Consider the following 20828-nt stretch of genomic DNA (forward strand, 5'->3'; position numbering starts at 1 on the left):
TACTGTAGCATTTTAAAACATCTTTTGTTGTTTTTCAAGACATGGTTTTTCTGTGTAGCCCCAGTTGTCCTGGAATTAGCTGTGCAGCAGGCTGGCCTTGGCCTCAGATCTGCCTGCCCCTTCCTCCTGGCTACTGAAACCCCTTTTATAGCACAGCACCAGGGGGCTTTGTGGTTAAGAGGACTCGCTGCTCTTCTGATCCAAGTTCAGTTCCAGGCACCCATGTTGGACAGCTCACAACTGCAGGTAACTGCAGCTCCAGGCGCTCTGAAGCCCTGGACTGGCCTCCAGGGCATCTGCACACACGGGCTTGCACACCTAGACATAACTGAAAATCTTTTATTCTTTAAGTGCGTTGTCTTTTCTGTTTACATACATTGGTAGAAAGTGAAGCCTAAAACTGGCTTCTGCAGATTTAGTATGGTAAGAAATCAAATTTATTCAAGTTTTCTCTGAAGACATGATCTTTCTTTCTTTTTAATTTTTTTATTTTTAAGTGAGACTAATGAACCAAAGCAGAACAGGCCTGTCTGGCTAAATGCGGATAATGGCGGCTTGATGTCACCCAGGGTGCTTCTCCATCAGCACCCAAGGCTGTGCTTCGCATCCAGAGCAGTGCTCTCAGCTGCTCTCAAACAGGAATGAGCAAGCAACAGCTATCAAGTTTCTAGACTGGAACAATCCCAAAAAGGCCACTGGACATGAGACACCATGAGGACATCATGTAGACAGTTCATAAAAATAACTTGCCCAACATTTTTGGACCCTGATGCAAACTATACTTGTGGCTGTGGCTGTTTCCTTTGCTTTATTCAGTAACAAACAAAATGAAGCCAGTCACCCAGGCTCCAGTAACCTGGACGCTCCAGGGGACACCACCAGAGAGTAAGGCCACAATTAGCTTGACAGCCAAACATGTAGGGTCAGGGTGCTCATCCCGAGTCCTCAACATGGGTGTTGAGTATTTAATCAGCAACACAGGCCCCAGACTCTTCCACCCGTGTTCACAGCTGTCAGGGTCCCCGTTAAACAGCACGTGGACTTAGAGAGAGCCACCACAAATCCACTCCAATAAGCACAAATAATGGGTCAATTCACTCAGAAGTATTTCTTGAATATTCACCATGCCAGCATTCCAAAACACTCAGCTCTATGGTGGAGGGGCTGGGAGGAGGCTCAGTGGGTAAAGTACTTGCCACGTATGCAGGAGGATGACTTCGAATACCCAGCACCCATGCGGAAAGCCAGGAAGGCTGGGAGGGAGAGATGGGTGGATTCCAGGAGCTTGTTAGTTTAGCTCAATCACTGCGCCCCAGGTTCAGTGAGGGACTCTTCCTAGAGAAAGACAGGCTGAAGAGCCACCAAGGAAGACACCCGATGCCGACTTCTGGCCTCCACATGCCGCACAGCCCTGCCACTCACCTACGTACATGCAACACACGAAAAGATATTAAAAACTCTGTTATTCTCTTGTGCTAAGGAATGAAATTCAGTAATGGTGACATCCGACATTCTGAAGGGTGGGGTGGGGAGGAGAAGGGGGAGTCTGCTCCTACTCGGGCAACCCGGGAAGTTATTGTTAGAGAAACCTGCTTGGGAAGGACTCTTCCTTTATTTTTTCAGATCGACTTTTAATTGAAGCGTAGCACAAATGAGCTGGGTGTGGTGGCGCATGCCTGTAATCCCAGCACTCAGGAGACAGGCAGGAAGGTTGTGAGTTCCAGGCCAGCCTGACCTACATATCAAACCTGGTGTCACAACTAACAAGCAAACAAGCTAACGAACTAACACTTAAAACTGCACATGTCCCTGAACTGTGACAGGCTGAACACACCAGTGGTGCATGGGGTGCAGCCCTTGAGGGTGAACCTGTGCCTCGAAGACCTTCCCAACCACTCTTGGAGAACAGAATCTTGTTAGGTGAATGCAGACAGGAAACTTAGAAGGTTGTCTCTGTTACAGTGTGGACACTGGTGGCCATGGCTGGAGGGTGGGCCCTGAACTCTGTGCGGCAGAGCCTTGGGTGGCAGGCAGTAAGAGTTTATCCACAGCTGAAAGGTCCCTGGCTGTGCTTCTACCTAGTCTCTGTTGCTTCTCCTTCTCCCCCGCCCCTACTACTCCTTCTCCTTCACCAGTGCCTTGCCATGTTTCCGGCCTTGAGCAGTTAGAATTAGGCATCGCCATAAGTCTCAGGCATTTGAACATGTGGTCCCCATTTGGTGGCAGTTTGGGGAGGAGAAAGAGGCGTGGCCTTACTGGAGGAAGTTTGTCAAAAGGTTCTAGCCTTTGAGTTAGCTCTTTGCTTCCCTTTGTGGTTCAAGACAAGAGCTCTCAGTAGCTTCTTGAGATGTAATTGCCTGCTGTCTGCTGCTTCTGCTACACCGTCATGGACTCCAATCCCCCGAACCGCAAGCCCCCAATAAACTCTTTCTTTTCTAAGTTGTCTTGGCTATGATGTTTTATCAGCAAGAGGAAAGCAACTAATGTACCATCCTGAATGACGCTATACAAACACACTACCACCCCGAGATTCTACCTGGGGAGTTTCAAGCAAAGGAACTTACTGTGTGAGCCTTTTCGGTGATAGTTAGCTTTTCATTTTTCTTTGTTGCAAAACAATTTGGGGAAGAAAGAGTTTATTTGGCTTACAGGTTATAGTCTATCATTGAGGGAAGTCAAGGAAGAAACTGAAGGCAAAAATCTGGAGGCAGGAATGCTGCTTACTGGCTTGCTTCCAGGCTCTTATCTTCCACCTTTCTATACAGCTCAGGCCCACGTGCCTAGGTATGATGCTGCCCATCATAGGCCAGGCCCTCCTACGTCAGCTAGGAACCAGGAAAATGCCCCACAGACATGCTCACATGCTAATAATTCTTCAACTGAGGTTGCCTCTTTCAAGGTGTGTCAAGTTGACAACCAAGATGAGGCATCCGTTAGTCACTTGCTGTAATGGGCAAGGCGAGCAACAGACACTGGGACAATGTCTCAGACACTGGGAAGCGTCTCTAGGAGTCCAGCATGAGATAATGCTGGTTTTCTCTGCACAGTGAAGAGAGTAACCTGCCACCCACAGACAGCTGGCTCGCAGTCAACTAAGTCAGAGCAGCTGTAGCTCTTCACAGGGAGAGAGTCAAGACCCCCCTGTCTAACAAAGAGAAACTTGAGCCATTTTCTCAGGTGTTCCTTATTGGCTTTCTCCTGAGGACTAACATCTCTGAAGAGTGCATCTTCAGGGGAGTGCTGAAGCTTTTCTCGGACTTTTTGAATAATACCCTGAGTCACTCTGCGGGGAAGCTGAAGAAACAAACTGCCTTTGGAGACAAAAAGAGCCTTTGTGAGAAGTGTGGGCTGTTTGTCTTTTCATTTCATGAGGATGTATGTGAGAATAAACTTTTTTTTTCTGGGAAAATCTCACTCCAAGGAGGATTTTCAAAGCCATCCTGTTAACAGAACATCATCCCGTGTTGTTTACCAGTGTCCTCATCCTACCGTAAGTGGTTTTCACTGATTCAGACTTTTGAGTCGGATAAGCTTGTATACTATGTCTGTGTGTCTACAAAAAGGACATGAAACCTTTTAGAATATTTTACCTGTGATTTTTGAGAAGTTCATATACAAGATATGTTATATTTAATCCCCAACTTCTCCTTCCAATCCCTCTTGATCAATTTCTTTCATCGCTCTGGCTACCAGTGAAGTTTTAGTTATTGACAGCACCCCTCTCCAGCTTCCTCTCCACAGAAGCACACCAACACTTAGCACATGTCTTGAATTATACTAGTAAGCCCAAGTGTGATCCTTTTTAAAGAAAATATTAAAGGCCGGGCGTGGCGGTGAATGCCTTTAATCCCAGCACTCATGGAGTCAGAGGCAGGCGGATCTCTGCGAGTTCGTGACCAGCCTGGTCTACAAAGCTAGGCTACACTGAGAAACCCGGTCTCGAAAACAACAACAAAAGAAAAAGAGAAAATATTTAGTTTTATGTATGTATTTTAGAGTGTCATATGTTTATCCACCACCTCCGTGCAGCGTCCACGGAAGACAGAAGAGGGCATCACTTCCGTTGGGACTGGGATTAAAGACGTTCTGAGCTTCCATGGTGGGTCCTGAGAATCGAACCCATGTCCTCCACCAGACCAGCCAGTGCTAGTAACTGCTAAGTCATCTCTCCAGCCACACTGCATGCACTGACCCCTATCCTGTAACCGTCCGTCTGCACAACCGCCTTCCTTTTCTTCCAGGCTCGTTTGTCCCAGGGTTTCCCGCGTGTGGCGGTGAGATCTGCGGTCCTGGGGTTCCTGTTCTCAGGAGGCTCCTGTTGCTCCTGTAAGCTGGTTCGTGTGTAGGTAAGCTAGGACCTCAAGGAAGGACTTCAGCCTAGCGAATGGGAAGAACCGGGGAGTGCGGGGAAATAAGAACCGGTCTAGGCTGGATCTCTAACCTCGGACCCCCCAGTGTGCAGGCACTCCAGGCCAGGAGCCGGCGCTCGGTCTCCTCTCCTCCAGCTCCACGCGCCGCGGAGCCCAAGTTCCCTTCCCTAACTTTTCCTCCAGAGGGGAGAGGAAGAGTGCTCTGGAGTTTAAAAGGGAAGTCCCGCCCACTTCCCGGTTTCCGATTGGCCAGGGCCGACCCCACCCCATGCGGGCGGCGCTTCCGATTGGCTGCCCGGGGGACCAGCTCGAGCGAGGCCCCGGGGCCCCAGGTGGCAGGTGGGGCGGGCCGGGCGCGTTCGGGCTCCACGGCGCCGGCTCTCGCGCCGGGTGAGGACGCGGACGCCGAGGACCGAGGCCATGAAGAGCCTCAAGTCCCGGCTGTGGCGGCAGGAAGCGCCGGCCGCCGCGTCGCCCTCGTCGCCCACCTCGGTGACCGGCAGCACGGTGAGCAGCCCGCGGCTGGGAGCGCGGACCCTCTCCGCGGCGCGCCTCGCCGGGGACCTGGGCTCCGCGGAGGGGTCCCGCCACCCTCCCCCGGCCGTTGCGGGGTACCGCACCCCACCCCTCCGCGCGGCGGCTCCCCGCTCCGGCCTCCCCGAGTCCCCTCCGCGCCCGGGCGGACGCCCCGGTCTTCCCCCGGCGTCGCCGCGCGGACTCCGGACCCGCCGGGCTCCGCGGAGAACTCGCTGCCAGGGCTGGGAGAGGTGCCGTGTGCCCTCCGCTGTCGCAGGGCAAGGCTGGTTCTCGGCCAGCCTGGGCGGGAATAGGGATCTCGGGCGCAGACAAAGCCCGGCTTGTGTTTGACCCTGGAGACGGCGAAGTCGGGAAGGTGATTGTCCTGTTGGCAGTAAATCCCACCTGTAGGGCAGGTGGGTGCGGAACGTGGGTGCCAAGCCTGGCCTCCGTGTGCGGGCCGAGAGAGTGGAGCTTCTCTGTGAGTTGGCAGAGGGGACAGAAATCTTGGGAAACATCCTGACTGCAGATGTTGGAACTTGGATAATTTGGCAGGTTGGAATGGCGGTATCGTCAAAATTCTGCTCTTAAGGAAGTTCTATTTTAAAAGTCTCACAGAGTCAAACACAGAGGAGGAGGAATGTGCAGACCGCCTGATTACCTGGTGGTTGTAACTATGGACCTTTATATGCTTTCGTCCTGAGGATACAGATTAATGTGTGCCTGGTTTTGAATTAATTCAGGTCAGTGTCTCTCAAAAGGGTATCCCTTAGTAGCAGTTTAGTTGGCCTTACGCGAAACTGTAGAAAATAGACTTTAAAAAAATATGGGAAAAATGATTCGGAGTCTGGGTGTGGTGATGCTTGTCTGTAATCCCAGCACTTGGGTGGCAGAGACGCGAGGATCATGAGTTCAAGGCCAGCCTGGGATATATGGGAGCCTGACTAAAAAACAAACAAACAAACAAAGTGGGAGAGGCAGGGGCAGAGAAGGAAGTGATAACAGATTCAGAAGGCATGGTTTTTTCCTGTTTGACTGTGCTTAAATACGCTTTGTAATTTCACAGGAAAAAAAGTTTTCTTTTGCTTGACTTAAAAAATATTTGGCAGAAAAACTTAGTGTATTGGAGGTAGCCATGGTTACAGATCATTCTTGCCCATCTCACAGCAGATGACGTGCCTTTCTCCAGACTGCAGCTGTGTGTCGCCAGGTTGGTTTGCACCGAGGATTCGTGTCTCCACTTGGAGGTTTATGTTCCTTCTTTTCCCTCCTGTTTTCTGGAAGCTTCGAGGTTGTAGCTGTTGGTGTTTTCAGTGTGCACGTTGGCTTGGTACACTCAGAGCATGGGTTTGTCTTCAGCACACACTGAACTGAGCATTCTGTGTCTCTTAAAATAACACCATAACAGTTAAATGCATGGTGCAAAACTGCTCTCTCCGGGGCAACACACGCTTCTCAGCTTGTTAAGGCGCAGAACACGTTTTGTAGCGGTTTTGAAATGAAAGTAGCTGGATGTGGTGCCTAGCAGGAGCCCACGAACCACCAACAGGATAATGTGGGTGAAAGGAAGGATAGACCCTGAAGCTTTTCAGTCTTGTAGCCCAGAATCCCCGGTTTGGTGTGTGCGGCCCCTCTTTTCATCTCTCCTTTTGCCCTTAAACCTTTTTGAATAAATCCAGCATATGATGTCTGCCATCCGCAATGGACTATCAGGTTATTAGTCTATCATTTCTGTCCGCCAGCTCCACCTCACTCAGGAGCCACTGGGGTTATTATTTGCCTTCATGTCCCTCCAAAGGAAGCACATCCCGCCTGAAAGGAAAACACACACACACACACACGCACGCACGCACGCACGCACGCACGCACGCACGCACGCACACGCTTTCTCTCTCTCTCTCTCTCAAAACAGCAGCACATGTGTCTGATAGGTAAGATACAGTGTCTCCAGGTGCTTTAACTTTTTAAAATTACATTCTATCTATCTATCTATCTATCTATCTATCTATCTATCTATCTATCTATCTGCTTTCTTACTGTGTGTGTGTGTGTGTGTGTGTGTGTGTGTGTGTTTGCTTGCTTGCTTGCTTGCTTGTGTATGGTCACATGTATGCCACAGTGTTCATATAGAGGTCAAAGTTCAACTACCAGGCGTCTTTCCTTCCGTGTGGGTCCTGGGGATGAAACTTAGGTCAGTCTTGGTAGCCAGCCCCTTTATTCAGTGAGTTATCTTACAGACCCTCAGGATACTTTAAATCTCTATTTCCTTTGTGAGTGAACTCTACTCTCTTTTCTTGTCCTTCTGAACTGCATCTTTGCTAGAAACAGTTTGTTCTTTGCACCTTTCTGTGCATTTTTGATTTGTGTATGTGCTTCATATCTAGGAAACTGAGACCTTTCATACAAACATCTAAGATTGATTCTTAGCTATTTGTTATGATCCTTTATGGTTGTAGCATTCCCTATGCAGAAGACAGTTGCTTTTTCATACAACTTAACTTCTAGTTCTCTCACTTTATGTCACATGGTGGTCCTCTTAAGTGGCAATATTGAACAACAAGACCCTTCCAAATTTCTTGTAGTTTGCTTTCTTACTTTCTATTTTTGTTACATTTATTCATTTAGGTAGAATCTTAACTATAAAGCCTTGCTGCCCTGGAATGTGCTGTGTGGACCGGTCTGTCCTTACAGACCTACCTGCTTATGGCTCCCAGGACGCTGGGATTGGAGAAGTGTGGGCCACCCCGCCTGGCTGGGTTTCATTTTTAAACATTTATTCCCTGTGATGTAAGAGGGCGTATAGCTTGGCTCTTCTTCCTGCCCCCTGCTCCCAGCTTTGAATCTCCTAATGTGAGTCTTAAAACATTCACTGAACTTCCACGGAATCATCACGATTTCCTCTGAACAACTCTGATGTTTGTGCCGTAGCTGTCCTTGCTTCTATCTCAGCTGAGCAGCAGCAGACTGGGAGACGCAGACGTGTGAGCATTTTACGGCGGTGTGCAGCACACAGCACCACCCCTGCAAGCTGTCGCTGTGTGGAGGAGAGGGGAGTTTCAACGCTGGCAGCAGCAGCAGCGTTAAGTCAATGCCAAGGGGCTAGAGTTCCGTGACTAGGATGGTCTCTATGCCTAGAGGGAGGGGCTCCCCGCCCCGCGGCACATGCTGCTCGCATATATTTGAAGGCTGATTGGCTACTGCTCATATTCGGAGATGGCAGCTTCCATTAACCACAAACTTGGAAATCTCTGTATTATACTGGATTGTTTTGTGTGTTGCCAGGTCTCACTTAATATCCCAGGCTGGCCTGGAACTCACTGTATAGCCCAGGCTGGCCCCAAAATCCATGGCAGTCTCCTACCTCAGCCTCCCCAATGTTAAATTAATAGGTGTGAGCCACACACCTGACACACATCTCTCTTTTAAATAATCTTGGTTTTTCTTTTTTTTATGGTTTATTTATTTATTTATTTATTTATTTTACATTCATTGGTGTTTTGTCAGCATGTATCTATGAGGGTGTCAGATCCCCTGGAATTACACTTTTATTCTTTTGTTTTGTTTTGTTTGTTTTGAGACAGGGTTTCTCTGTTTAGCCTTGGCTGTCCTGGGCTCATTTTGTAGACCAGACTAGCCTTGAACTTACAGAGATCCACCTCGCTCTGCTTCCTGGAGTGCTAGGATTTCAGGCGTCACAGTGCCCGGATTTACACTTTTATTCTTAATTACTAAATTGAAGCTTCGGATTCCCAACGGGGTCGTTAAATGACTGGCAGCACTGCATAGACTGGCAGCTCTATGTCAGGTCTGCGGTGCACAGAAATAGTAAGCTTGCGCATTTGCATATAGCTCAGATTTGGGCAATAAAATGAAGGGGCCTCTAGATGGAGTGGAGGTGCAAACAAATATTGTAGCAGCTTTTGGCGGGACTACCCTGTTAAATTTTACCTGTCCTTAGCGTTACAGTTTATTAGCTCTTTTAAAAAATTAGGCATATGTATCGGAGTTGTGTGTGTGTGCGCACTTCCTTGTAGATAAAGTGCCAGCAGAGGCCAGAAGAGGATGATGCCATATCCCTTGGAGCTGGAGTTAGGAGCTGACAGATTCTGAGAACTGAACTTGGACCCCCTGCAAGACCATCAGCTGCTCTTAACTGCTGAGCTGCAGCCTGGCTTGGTAGCCTCTTGACCATGAATGTCATTGTGCTGGTTTTTTTCTCTAGGCGGCTTGTTAGAAAGAATTGTGGATTTTGTAAGTTAACTAATTATCTTCTGAAGCATCTTGCTAGTCTCCATGAGTACCTGGCCAAAAAAAAAAAATAAAAATGTTTCTGAAGGATTAAAGTTACAAATAGAGCAACTGGAAAACAAAAACAAAAGCATAAAATCAAAATCAAAATGTACCCTTTTTGTTCCCACGAGGAATATTAGCTCCTATGTATCAGAAAGCATAAGGTTTAACATGCATTTGTTTTAGCTGTGGTTCTGAGAATGAAGGCTTCGAGTTTTAGGTCCTGGAATTTGAGTGTGTTTGATATGATGCTAAAGTTAATTCTGCCATCATGTTAGGGTAATGTGACTAAGAGTGCTGTTACTCTTATTCTAAATTTGGGATCAGCACAATTACTCATTGTCATTAAAGAGCTCAACCTTTAATGGAAAATGTTTACCGTAATTAATGCTTTGTTCAGACAGCTTCTTACTGTTGTCTCTGCATCATTTCCTTGTGGCCCTGGAAGGGAGTTACAAATGAAGTGACTCTGAGCTGATGGAGATGGCTCAGTTGAGAAAAGCTTGTACGGTCATGAGGACCCAGAGACCCTAGGACAGTGAGACATGACCTGGCCTCAGAACAAGGGGGACTGATCCTGAGGAACGACGTTCCAGGTTGTCCTCTTATTGCACACGTGATGCTGGGTGCACACGTGTTTGCGCACAGCCACAGAGTCCTCTTTTTATACTTCAGCTTCAGTCTTAATGCTGCAACAGGTTCACCTGGATTCAGTGCATGTCTGAACTGCAAACTCAACGTCATTTCCCCACAGTGTTCAGGTGCTTTTTTTCTTGTAATTTTTAAGATGTATTTTTAATTACATGTGTCTGTATGCTTGTGTGTGTATGAGTGTTGCACATGTGAGTGTAGGTGCCCTCAGAAGCCAGAAAAGGGCATCAAACCCAGTGAGGCTGGAGTTGCAGACAGTTGTGAGCCACCTGACATGAATGATGAGAACGGAGCCAACATCCTCTGCAAGACCAGCAAGTGTCCGTGTCCTAGTCAAACTCACCGAACATTCCGTACACGTATAAGTGTATCTCAGTCACATCCACTTCCACTCTTCCCTTCAGCCTGCCCACATATGTCTTCCTTCCTGCTTCTTGTCTTTCCCCCACATAGTCCACACACTTGAGTGGTAGTTTAGGACTTTAGTTACCTGATTATGCATCATATACACATTTAGAAGCATCGGGTTAAAAACCACACACTAAATATGTGTGCGTGTGTTCACAAATGTGAGGGTGCGTGTGTTGGGTGTATGTGCTCATGCATGTGGAGAGCCAGGACAACGCTCAGAGGTCATCTCAGGAGCACATCTTTCAGACAAGGATTCATGTTAGCTGAAGCAAGTCCCAGCAATCCTGCTGTCTCTACTTTCCCAGAGCTGGGGTACAGCACCTGCTATCCTGTATGGACTTGGGGGCCCAAATTTTGGTCCCCAGGCTTGCCAGGCAAGCACTTCCTTTCCAAGCTCTCTCTCCAGCCTTGTAGTTATCTTACTTAGTTTTGAAACGATGGAAAACATGAACTGGGCTCAACAATGGGTTAATAATTGGAGAACTAGATAATTCCAATACAGGGGCAGGGAAAGCAAAGCTTGGACTCAGTTTTTGTACTGGAATGGAAGAGTGCTGTTGAAGATTGGACTTTGATACCACAGTGAAGAGGCTCTCCTTCCAAGCAGGGATGGGACTTTTAAAGCATGGTAATGTCAATGGACTGCACTCTAACAGTGCTTTAAAATAGAAACCATTAGTCATCTTGGAAGATGCTAGGGCACAGAGGCATTCTTTTAAGCCAGAGAAATTAAAGACAAGATAAGTTGTTTCTGGTTCTTTCCCTATGTGAACTGTATCTGAGCATAACAAAAATCTCTGAAAGGGAAAACTCTTACAGTGATGACTAAGGGCAGAACTAGAACATTGCATATTCTGTTCCAGTTAATGAATGAGGAAGGGGCAGTGGAGTTCATTCATGTCTTACATGTGGTTTGCAGTTCCCAGTGAGTTAATGGATTCAGAGTCTGGACAGAGTGACCATTAGAGGCTACCAATGTCTCAATAAAGATAGACAGACAAAATTTATTCACGTCCATTGTCATGTTAGAGTGCTTATGAGAAGAGCCACACCCAAACTCAGAAGCATTTCCCATTCAGAACCCACGTTTTCAGAAACACAGAGTGATGGGGACAATTAAGTAATGACGATTAGGCGCACAACAGACTTTATGTGAAAGAGGTTTATTAGATGGAGATGAAGAGAGAGAGAGAGAAGGGAGAGATGGACATAATGGGGGGAGAGACGGGGGTGCCCCGACAGAAAAAGAGAGGGCAGAGAGCCAAGAGGGAAAGAGGGGATAAGAGAAAAGAGAGAAGGCAAGAGAGAGCCCCATTGTTGGGTTGTTTCCTTTAAGGGGCAAGGTAAACACGCCTTCCATAATGACATCATAGGTTGCTAGGCAACCCAGAAGCAGGTTTCTAAATCCTAACATTCCTCCCTTTTTCTATAATTAAAAAATGAGCAACTTGGGCTGCTTCTTACGTAAGGTAAGTTAAAGTATATAAATTTAGGTTTATTGGAAGCAGCTCTTGGTTTTCATGCAAGGGGTTAAGAGAGAGAGAAGAAGTAATAGCAAAATGGTCAGATTACATGGTCAAGAGGAGGAAGGGAAGCCTCTGCCCTGGAAAATTTAGGGTAGAGGGTTGTCAGTAGAGAGTTGCCCGCCATGCAAGGCAGCAGGTAGGGACTGAGGAATTCTGGGAGAACCTGGAGCCCCGTGTCCTGGGCCTGAAGTACACCATTCCAGCCTTTTGTTAATAATAAGTGAATCATGGGCATAGATTCTTTTCTGGCTACTTCCTGCTGACACTGGGGGCGCTGTAGGGAGGTCAAAAGGCTGAAATGTTGGCCAAGTCCAGGAAGAACAGGCTGCTTTGATGCTGTCCAGGCTCTGGAAGACATCCATGGCTGGGAGGGAAAGTGCAGGTCCAGCTTGATGGAAGTCTGCGCAATCAGATTGGAGCACTGGTGTAGCTGCTTTGGCGCTGTTATGGCTATAGGAAACATCTGTGTCTGGTAGGATACTGGAACTTTATGCAGAAGATAAAGTTAAGCAGGTTATGGAGAAAATCCTTAAGGTGTACATTTAAAACTTTTGGGAGAGCAAACAGGTGGAAGGTTTGGATCAAAGAGACTTGAGCATGGGAACCTCCGTTTACCCGAGGGAACCTTCATTTACACAATCACTGGCAGTAATTAAACAGGCTTTGCTTTGGATCTGTCTTTTAAGGAAATTGAGGTTAAGTTTGGTTACAGAAGTGTGTAAAGTTAGAGGCCCTTAAAGCAGGCAGTAGGTGTAGAGACCTGAAATTCTCCGGAAGACATCCGAGAGGAGAATGTAGAGGAACGGACGAATGGACTGTTTCTATTGGGCGGGCAGGGGTCCGTGACCTGTCAAGGCGTCCCAAGAGCAAGGTTTGACCCAGTCCATATATATGGTCCTGCCTGATCCAACAGCTCATCAGCTTCTGGCCAGAGACCAGGGGCATGGTTGCCCATAGGAGACACAGTTCGCCTAGTGCTAGGATTTTTGTAGGTGAGCGTGAGGGGGGAGGAACTGTGCACATAGAGGGAAAAGATCTCTCCCAGGGGAAAGAGGAAGTCCTAAATGGAGGTCAGCAGAAAGGGTCATTGGTAGCCAGTGAAGACTATGGCCGAGGAGTTGGGCGGGCCGTCTGTCTCAAATGATAGTAGGAAATTGCTGGATTCTGAACAGTCAAGCTTCCCCAACCAAGAGAGGTGTTTTATGCTGATAAATGAGGTGAATTCACCAATCCAGTGGCTGGCCAATGAGAAGGCACCAATCCAGTTGGTATTGCATGCAGCAGAGCAGATAGCAGTCAGGTAGCCAGGAAAGGGAAGTCCCAAAACCAGGGAAAGGGGAGGAATCCCACCTTCTGAGATAGGCAATAAGTGCAGTACTTATCTGGAGCCCACTTGACCTGAGAGGTAGATTCAGGTGGATTTCCTGCAGCTCACAAGAAATATTTTTAAGTTTTATGAAGGAGATAAAACTTTAGACATGTTAGCATCATAATTGTAATCTGCACTGAAATATACATTGCAGAAAAGGCAGTGGACATACACATTTGTGTTAACAGCACAAGCATTCTTTAAGGTGAGCTCTGAAAAGGCAGAGGCCTTTCGTGAAGCAGAAGAGGAAGCTCACTTGATCTTAACCTTTAGTATAAGCACACATTATGGAGATTTAAAATCTTGAGCTTGGAACCATGACAGTGCGTAGTATAGTGGAATGTTTTCATATTAGACTTAGATTAATAAATCAGAGCTCTATTGATAAATTTAAAGCTCTGGATAGTCAACATAACAGTAGCATAGAAACAGGAGGAACTATTAAACATTTTTACCTATTTAGGATACCTTAAATCACCTTAGATCTTGTCCATTATAACTTGCATTTACCCACCTTAAAACATTTTTCTTAGACCCTCAAACCTTTGTGACTTGCATTTATTAACCCTAAGACGCTTTTAGACTCTTAGACATTTATAACTTGTGTTTACCAATCTTAAGGCATTTTCTTAGACTCTCAAACATTATTATTATTATTTTTTTTTGAGGGGAGGGCCTTTGTATCTAGTTATTTACCATGAGACATAGGTGAGACTGCTGTGAACATTTATTGTCCTTTAGCTAAAGGGATGGTAAAATGTTACATTTAGGCCTGTTTCTTGAGTCTGGCAACAAGACATATTGTATGTGTGTGTGTAGGCCTGACAATAGCAGTTCTAGGACTTAGGCTGAAGGCCTGGTCTCCTGCGTATGAAGAGAACTGGGAAGGCATCTGAAGTCGCCCAAGACAGAAGTTGGCAAACATGTCCGTGGGACCCCAGGGTGAGGCCAAAACAGACCTACAATGTTACCCTGGGCTGGGGGAGGATGGTAGAGGTCGCTGAATCAAGGAGCTTTTTTTTTTTTTTTTTTTTTTTTAAATTAAAAAATTGAATTACTTGACAAGTGTAATCGGTTGTTTGGAGAAATCTTGGCAGGGCCTTGGAAATTTTGTCCTCAGAAATTATTAGAAACTATTACAGTAGAGATGTAACAACTTTGTCTCTTTCTCCGGGTGAGCAGAGTTAAGTTGTCAGCCATGTTAAACTTAACAGTGGAGTCCTGGGGAGGGAGAGCTAAGAAGACTAGATAAACATTACGGCATGCGTGTGCTCTCTCTCCCTCCCCTGTCATCAGAAACCTCTACTGCTCCCTATCAGAGTTTGGCGAGTATTCACCCTGCCACCTGAGGGTGCTAGTGTCCCCACAGGCACGAGCAATCACAGGAGATAGGCACAGTGATTTCTTTAGGGAACTTGCCCTCAGAGCAGGTGGCTGGAATGACTCTCTGAAATCATCATAAGGAGGCTGGGATGGCTGACTCTATTACCTTTTCCCCTCCCTCACATGGTAACACAGTGAAAGTTCTACGTAGCTGTTCTGTAGTTAGCTAATGTAAATGAATCAGTCAACCAACCAACAAAACCAACCAGCCAAACAACCGAGTCAAACCAAAACCCAGCTACCACAGACAAATTGATGGTTTGTAATCACAAAGAGTTTTGTTGATAGTTACAAATCCTAATGTCATGGGCATTTTCATATAGTGGCATCTCCAGCATGGGTCCCCAGATAGGAGCTAATGTGTGAGTGACCAAAGACCCTGGCTAAGTGGGCTGTGAGGAGCCCACGTGAGGCCCAGTTTCTGTCCTCAGCACCAGGGAGCTCCTGCTTGGAAGGCAGGCTTTCCTTCCCAAAAGATCATGCATGTTGATTGTAGAAAACAAAGCATAGCTGCCCACAAACAGCTGAGTAAGAGAACATTCGAAGCACTTATGGTGGCTCTGCTTGAAAGATGCCACTGTTTGGTCATCCACTTAACCCTCTTGATACCACAGTAATAGTTTCTGAATCATGTTTTATTCAAGTAAACTTTGTACTTGGAAGCTGTCCATCGGGCTGGCAAGATAGCTAAGGGGGTAAAAGTTCTTGTCCCTGAGCTTGACAACCTGAGTTCAACCCGAACACCCACATAGTGGAGAACTAAGTCCTCCAGCTTGTCCTGGCCTTCACAAATGAGCTGTGCTGTGCACACACAAAGCAAATACATATAAAATATTTTAAAAAGTTACTAGTAACTTGAAATTATTGGAGCAGCTATTAAGAACACACTAATTGCTCATGTTTGCACAGATATTGCTCATGAGTAAGGAATATTAGCCACAGTACTCATAACTGACATTTACTGAGTGTGTTGCTTGACCTGTGTTCTAAGTGATGTGTGCTCACTCAGTCCTTACATTAGTCCTGACAAATGGTCCTTTTGCCTTGATTTCAGGTAAACAGTTAGTGGTTTATAGCAAGTAGCTAATAAAAAGCTTGGTGACCTGGCTCAGACACTCAGGCCTGACCATTCTGAATGGATGCAATTTAAAACTTAGTGTTGGATGTGGTGGCTCACACCTTTAATCCCAGCACTCGGAAGGCAGAGGCAGGCAGATCTCTGTGAGTTTCAGGCCAGCCTGGTCTACAGAGCTAGTTCAAGGATAGTTAGGACTACACCAAGAAACCCTGTCTCAAAACAAAACACAAAAACAAGAACAAAGATTTAAAGCTGGGGATTTGTACCTTGAACCATATGGAAATGAGAGGAGGGGTGGTTTACAGGCAAGGAAGAGTTTTCTGTGAGAACTCTCAACACCAGGTTCCCAGTGATCTATGGAGCTGCATCCCAGGCCCTTCTGCTGACAAAGAAGTTAAGGATCTCTGCCAACTTGATAGGAGAAAGTATTGCTTTAACTTAAGGTTTTCATTAACTGGACATACGAAAATGTGCTCTTGTGTGTGGCTCCTTGGTGTTTAGTAATTACTTGTTTGAGCTTTTTGTCTTCTTTCCTGTGCATCCTTGTTTTTGCCTCCTGGCCAGTCACAGCCTTGGGAGGGGCCTGTGTTGCCTCTAATGGTCTCCTTCCTTCTTTTTTCTTAGAGTTTTTGTCTTAAGTATTTAATTATGTGACTGTTATTACATTAAGACCTGGCTGTTTTATCTCCACAGAGAGTATAACTCATGGTATCCCAGTCTCTAGTGTGTTCCATTAGAGCTGCCGTCTCTGATTCCACATGGTCTGATGTTACACTTTCACTCTGCTCCATCTGCCCTTGTAGACGTATGTGTGTGTGTGTTCACCTGCCATATTATCCCGTCAACCCCAGTTCCAGCAATTACGAAGGTGTGAGTCATGAGGACCTAAAGAAACTAAAATTACCAGCTTGTTGTCTGGAAGGTTGTGTGAATGGTGAGTGTGTGTGTACTCGTGTGCACACGTGTGAAAAGGCATACAGGTTTTTTTTTTTTTTTGGGAGGGGATGACATTAGTTTTAACTGTATTGATCACTTTGTTAAGTCAGGTTTTCCTTTTTATATGCATGCAGTGGGTAATCATCATCGTCCATGTGACTAGTGAGGGAGGGTGCCTCTAAGTGGGTGTGTGGAGTCATTTCAGAGAGGTCTAAGGAAAGAAGACTCACATAGGTGTGGGGGTACCAGATCACGGGTGGGACAGAATAAAGGGGAGAAGCTGGCAGAGAACCCTCTTGTTTGTGCCACTGCAGAGTTTCTGTCAACCTGACCCAAGCTAAAGAGATCCCTGACAGGGACCCTTGAGTGAGAACTACCTCCCTCAGAGTGGCAAGTCTGTGGGGGCACTTTCTTGACTAATAATTGATGTAGGAGCGCCCAGCGCACTGTGGGCAGTGCTGTTCCTGGGCAAGGTGGTCCTGGGTGGTATAAGGAAGCAAGAGCAAGCCATGGGGATCAACCAGCAAGTAGCATTCCTCCATGGTCCTGCTCTAGTTCCTGTCTCCAGGTTCCTGCCTGAGTTACTGCCCCAACTTTCTCCAGTGATGCACTGTAATGTGGAGGGATAAGCCAGATGAGCCCTCTTCTTCCTGAGGTTGCTTGTGGCCATGGAGTTTTATCACAGCGATAGAAAACAAACTGAGACATCGTGCTTCCTGGTAGAAGCGGCCCCCCCCCCCTTACACATGCCAGGCAGTTGCTTTACCCACAGCTAGCCCTACAGTAATTCTTTCTAAATAGGAGTGTACAGTTCTTCCTTCTTTATTTGGTTATTTCTTGGCTTTCTCATTTGTAGGGGCCTACTCAGCTGAAGTTGAATCTTCAGTGGGGAGCTTATGAGGGTGGTTCTAGTAAAGCAGGCACACTATTGAATTTATGAGGGACCGTAAAGAAACACTTGCTGCTGGTTTATGCAGGTTTTTGACTGAGTCTCATTCATATAGCTAACCCTGGCCTCAAGCTTATGTAATGGAGGCTGGCCCTGAACTCCTGATCCTCTGCCTCCATCTCTCAAGTGCTGGGATTCCAGGCAGGTATCACCACCCCCAGCAAGAGGTCTCATAACTGTGGTAGCTCTTATGATTCATTTCTTTCAACAGATTTCTTACAAAGATGTTAGTTTTTATTATTTATAACTGTGTGTGTCTGTGTGTATGTGCATGTGACTGAGGAGGCCAGAAGCATTGCATGCCTTGGAGCTCGAGTTATTTTGAGCCATCACTACTGTGGGTGCTGGGAACTGAACTTGGTCCTCTGCAAGAACTGGAAGTGCTTTTAACCACTTAAAAAGCCAGCCAACCAACTAACCAGATAACCAACCAACCCACCAACCCACCCTCTGTAAACTGTAAGCAGTAATCATGGTGATGGACAAGTAGGTGAAGAAAATGAAGGCACTTTTCAGTCTTAGCAAAGGCCTATTGTGAGCCAAAGGATGTCTGTCTGCAGCCTCTGGAAGTGCCTGGACAGTGGGAAGGGGCCAGGTCAGCATGCTGGCATTCCGGGAGCAAGCTCTGAGTCCTGGTAATTGGTTTCATGTCCTTTGACCAACTACTTAAATATATTTGTTTCTGAATCTGGAAAACGGAAGCTAATAACTGTGTTTTGCCAAGTAGTTGTGAGCATGAAGTGAGATAAGGTATATCAGTGCCTGGCCATGCGCATAGTATCTGTCCTGCGGCCACCTCCTTCAGAGATTTTGTCACGGTCATCAGTTGCACCGGTTTGGCTCTGTTGCCTTCCCATTTGTGTGTATGCAAAAGTCTTTTCAGTCCTTTCATCCCTGAGGAATACAAGCACTTGCAGACTTTTATTTAGCTCAGACTTCCAAAGTTCACCCACGTCTGCCTCTGGTAGCTGCCTGATGACTGCAGTATCTGTCAGTGAGAGGAAAGTACTATTTCTCAAGCATTCTGTCTCCTAGGCTGAGCCCTGGAAGATCAGAGGCCCCCAGCTTTGTGAAGCAGCTCTGCAAGCTAAAACAGCAGGTGTGTGTGGAAGCTCCTGGCCCAGGAGGGAGTGTGCTGGCTGCCTCTGGGTGGGGTGAGGCGTAGGAGTGGGGAGTCAGTCAGGGGTCTCTATTTTGAGCTGTTCCCTGATGCTCAGTGCAGTCAGTGCTATCAGATTCTGCCTGCATCTACTTAGTCCTCATCCCAGAAGGAAGCCACGTACCCATTATGCCGTCTATTTCCTCTCTCTTCCCGTCCCTGGCAACCACCGAGCTGCTGAGTGAGCTGCTTAATCTGAAGCTTGAAAGAGGTGGGTGGAAGCCATCCAGGAAAGGGCAAAAGCCGTTCAGAGGGAGAGGCAAGGGCACAGAGTGGAGAGACAGAGCGGAGTGAGGAAGCTGATGGCTGGATTGGCAGTCTTTCTTTAGGAGGTTGGGTGGGAAGTGGGCAGGGAGAGGGAGTCACAGTGTCTTAAAAGATGCCATCCTCAAGCACGCTGCACTTGGGGCTGGTAGATGGATCAGTGAAGAGCACTGAGTTCAGTTCCCATCACTCACATTTGTGATAGCTCACAAATGGCTGTAACTCCAGACCGAGGAGATCTGACAGCCTCTTCTGTCTCTGTGATCTGTCTCCGTGGGCACCTGGCCTGGTTTGCATGCGGTGCACAGGAGTACACATACAGGCAAAACACCTATATGCACAAATATGTATCTATAGCTTATCTCTCTGTCTGTCCAAACACACATATGTATATTCACACACAGTTGCATAGAAAAGCAAAAGAGAGTTAGGCTTGTACTGTGAGCACAGAAGGGTGTCCCATGTTCCAGTGCAGCTTTCGTGGCTTTCTGTGGATGCTGTGGTGAGAACAGATCTGAGAGGGTCACGCTTGGAGCAGTCCCGAGCTGTTGCGGTGGTTCAGACTGGAGCTGGTGAGGACCCAGAGCATGTTACTGGAGAGAGGGAGAGATGGGCACCCAGGACCCACACAAGTGATCCACCAAAGCCGTCCAGTCCACAGACAGCTTGTCAGAGTCCCACCCACTCCTAGCTTGGGATATTCCCACCAGTGCCCACGTTTGAAGCTAGGCTTCGACTACCTGGAAATTCTGCTCTCAGCAGGGAGGGGACCTGGTGTGTAACCCATCAGCCGCCCAGGTGTTGTTTAAATATTCTTAAGTGTGGCCAGTTGAGATGAGTGGCTCAGTGTGCTGTGGGAGTTTGGAAAAATGCCCCTGACAATCAAAGGTAGTAGGCTACTAATCACTGTTAGCGCGTAGTTTCAGCAGATAAGTGCTTGATTTCCATTATAGACATATCGGAGCACAAATAGGCATAACGAACTAGGGTGAGTTTGTCTGTTAGATTCAGAGGCTGATGTTTGACTGTATTTTCTCTTAAGCTTTTGTTTTCTGGAGTGTGTGTGTGTGTGTGTGTGTGTGTGTTGTGCATGAAAGCTAGCAAGCAACTTGAAGGAGGTGGTTCTCTCCTTCTTCCAGTGGGTTCAAGGGATTAAACACAAGTTATCAGGCTTGGTACCAAGTGTCTTTACAGGCTGAGCCATCTTGTAGCTCTGGCAATATTTTCTTGACATTTGAATATGTATACGAAACATACAGAGTCTGTATATTATTTTTCACTGAACCATTTGGAGATAAGATATAGGATTATATTTCATACCACTTAAGAATAGCTTTCATTAGAGAGGTGGCTCAGCAATTACGAGCACTGGCTGCTCCTCCAAGGGGCCTGGGTTCAATTCCCAGCACCCACATGGAAGCTCACAGTCTCCTGTAACCTCAATTTCAGAGGATCTGACTTCTTGTTCTGTCCTTTGTGGGCGTTGCACACATGTAATGTGCAGAAGTAATTTCAGGCCAAACACTCAAATACATAAAATAAAAATAAGTCTTAAAGAGGACAGGACATCTTGACTCTCTCCAGTGTAATGTGCTGTGGGAAACTGTAACTCAAAGTCGAGGAAATAGAAAGGTGGTGTAAATAGAGCCTCAGACATGATGAATTCTGCTCTCTTAGGCTTTCGAAGTCTAAGGCACAAGTGGGTGATTTCTGTTATGCCTGTGGAACGCTCATGCTCATTGGTAACGTGGATTTAGAGTAATTCCCTTAAAGCAGTATAAATACCAGGGTGCCCATTTAGGCAGGAAACTGTGTCAGCCACCAAGGGGTACTGGTGGTCCCCCAGGCTGCAGAGTACTGAAAGGGGCTAGTGAGAACAGGGTGTTGGTGTCAAACAGATGGCTTTAGGCTGTACGTGAGCTTTGG

At 46.9% G+C, this 20828-nt stretch overlaps 1 protein-coding gene across 3 annotated transcripts in view; it reads left to right on the forward strand.

The window, feature by feature from the left end:
- The first annotated feature begins 4653 nt into the window (after window positions 1-4653).
- Window positions 4654-20828, forward strand: part of Uaca (uveal autoantigen with coiled-coil domains and ankyrin repeats) — an 86706-nt gene continuing 70531 nt past the window's right edge. For 2 of the 3 annotated variants that reach the window (XM_060375453.1, XM_060375457.1), the window contains exon 1: window positions 4701-4877. In XM_060375453.1, the coding sequence (XP_060231436.1) occupies window positions 4791-4877 (87 nt within the window). In that variant the 5' untranslated portion in view covers window positions 4701-4790. Of the gene's footprint in view, window positions 4878-20828 lie in introns of all 3 variants that reach the window. The other variant, XM_021641536.2, reaches the window with a different exon arrangement.

This window comes from Meriones unguiculatus, chromosome 1 (assembly GCF_030254825.1).
Source record: "Meriones unguiculatus strain TT.TT164.6M chromosome 1, Bangor_MerUng_6.1, whole genome shotgun sequence".
NCBI lineage: Eukaryota > Metazoa > Chordata > Mammalia > Rodentia > Muridae > Meriones > Meriones unguiculatus.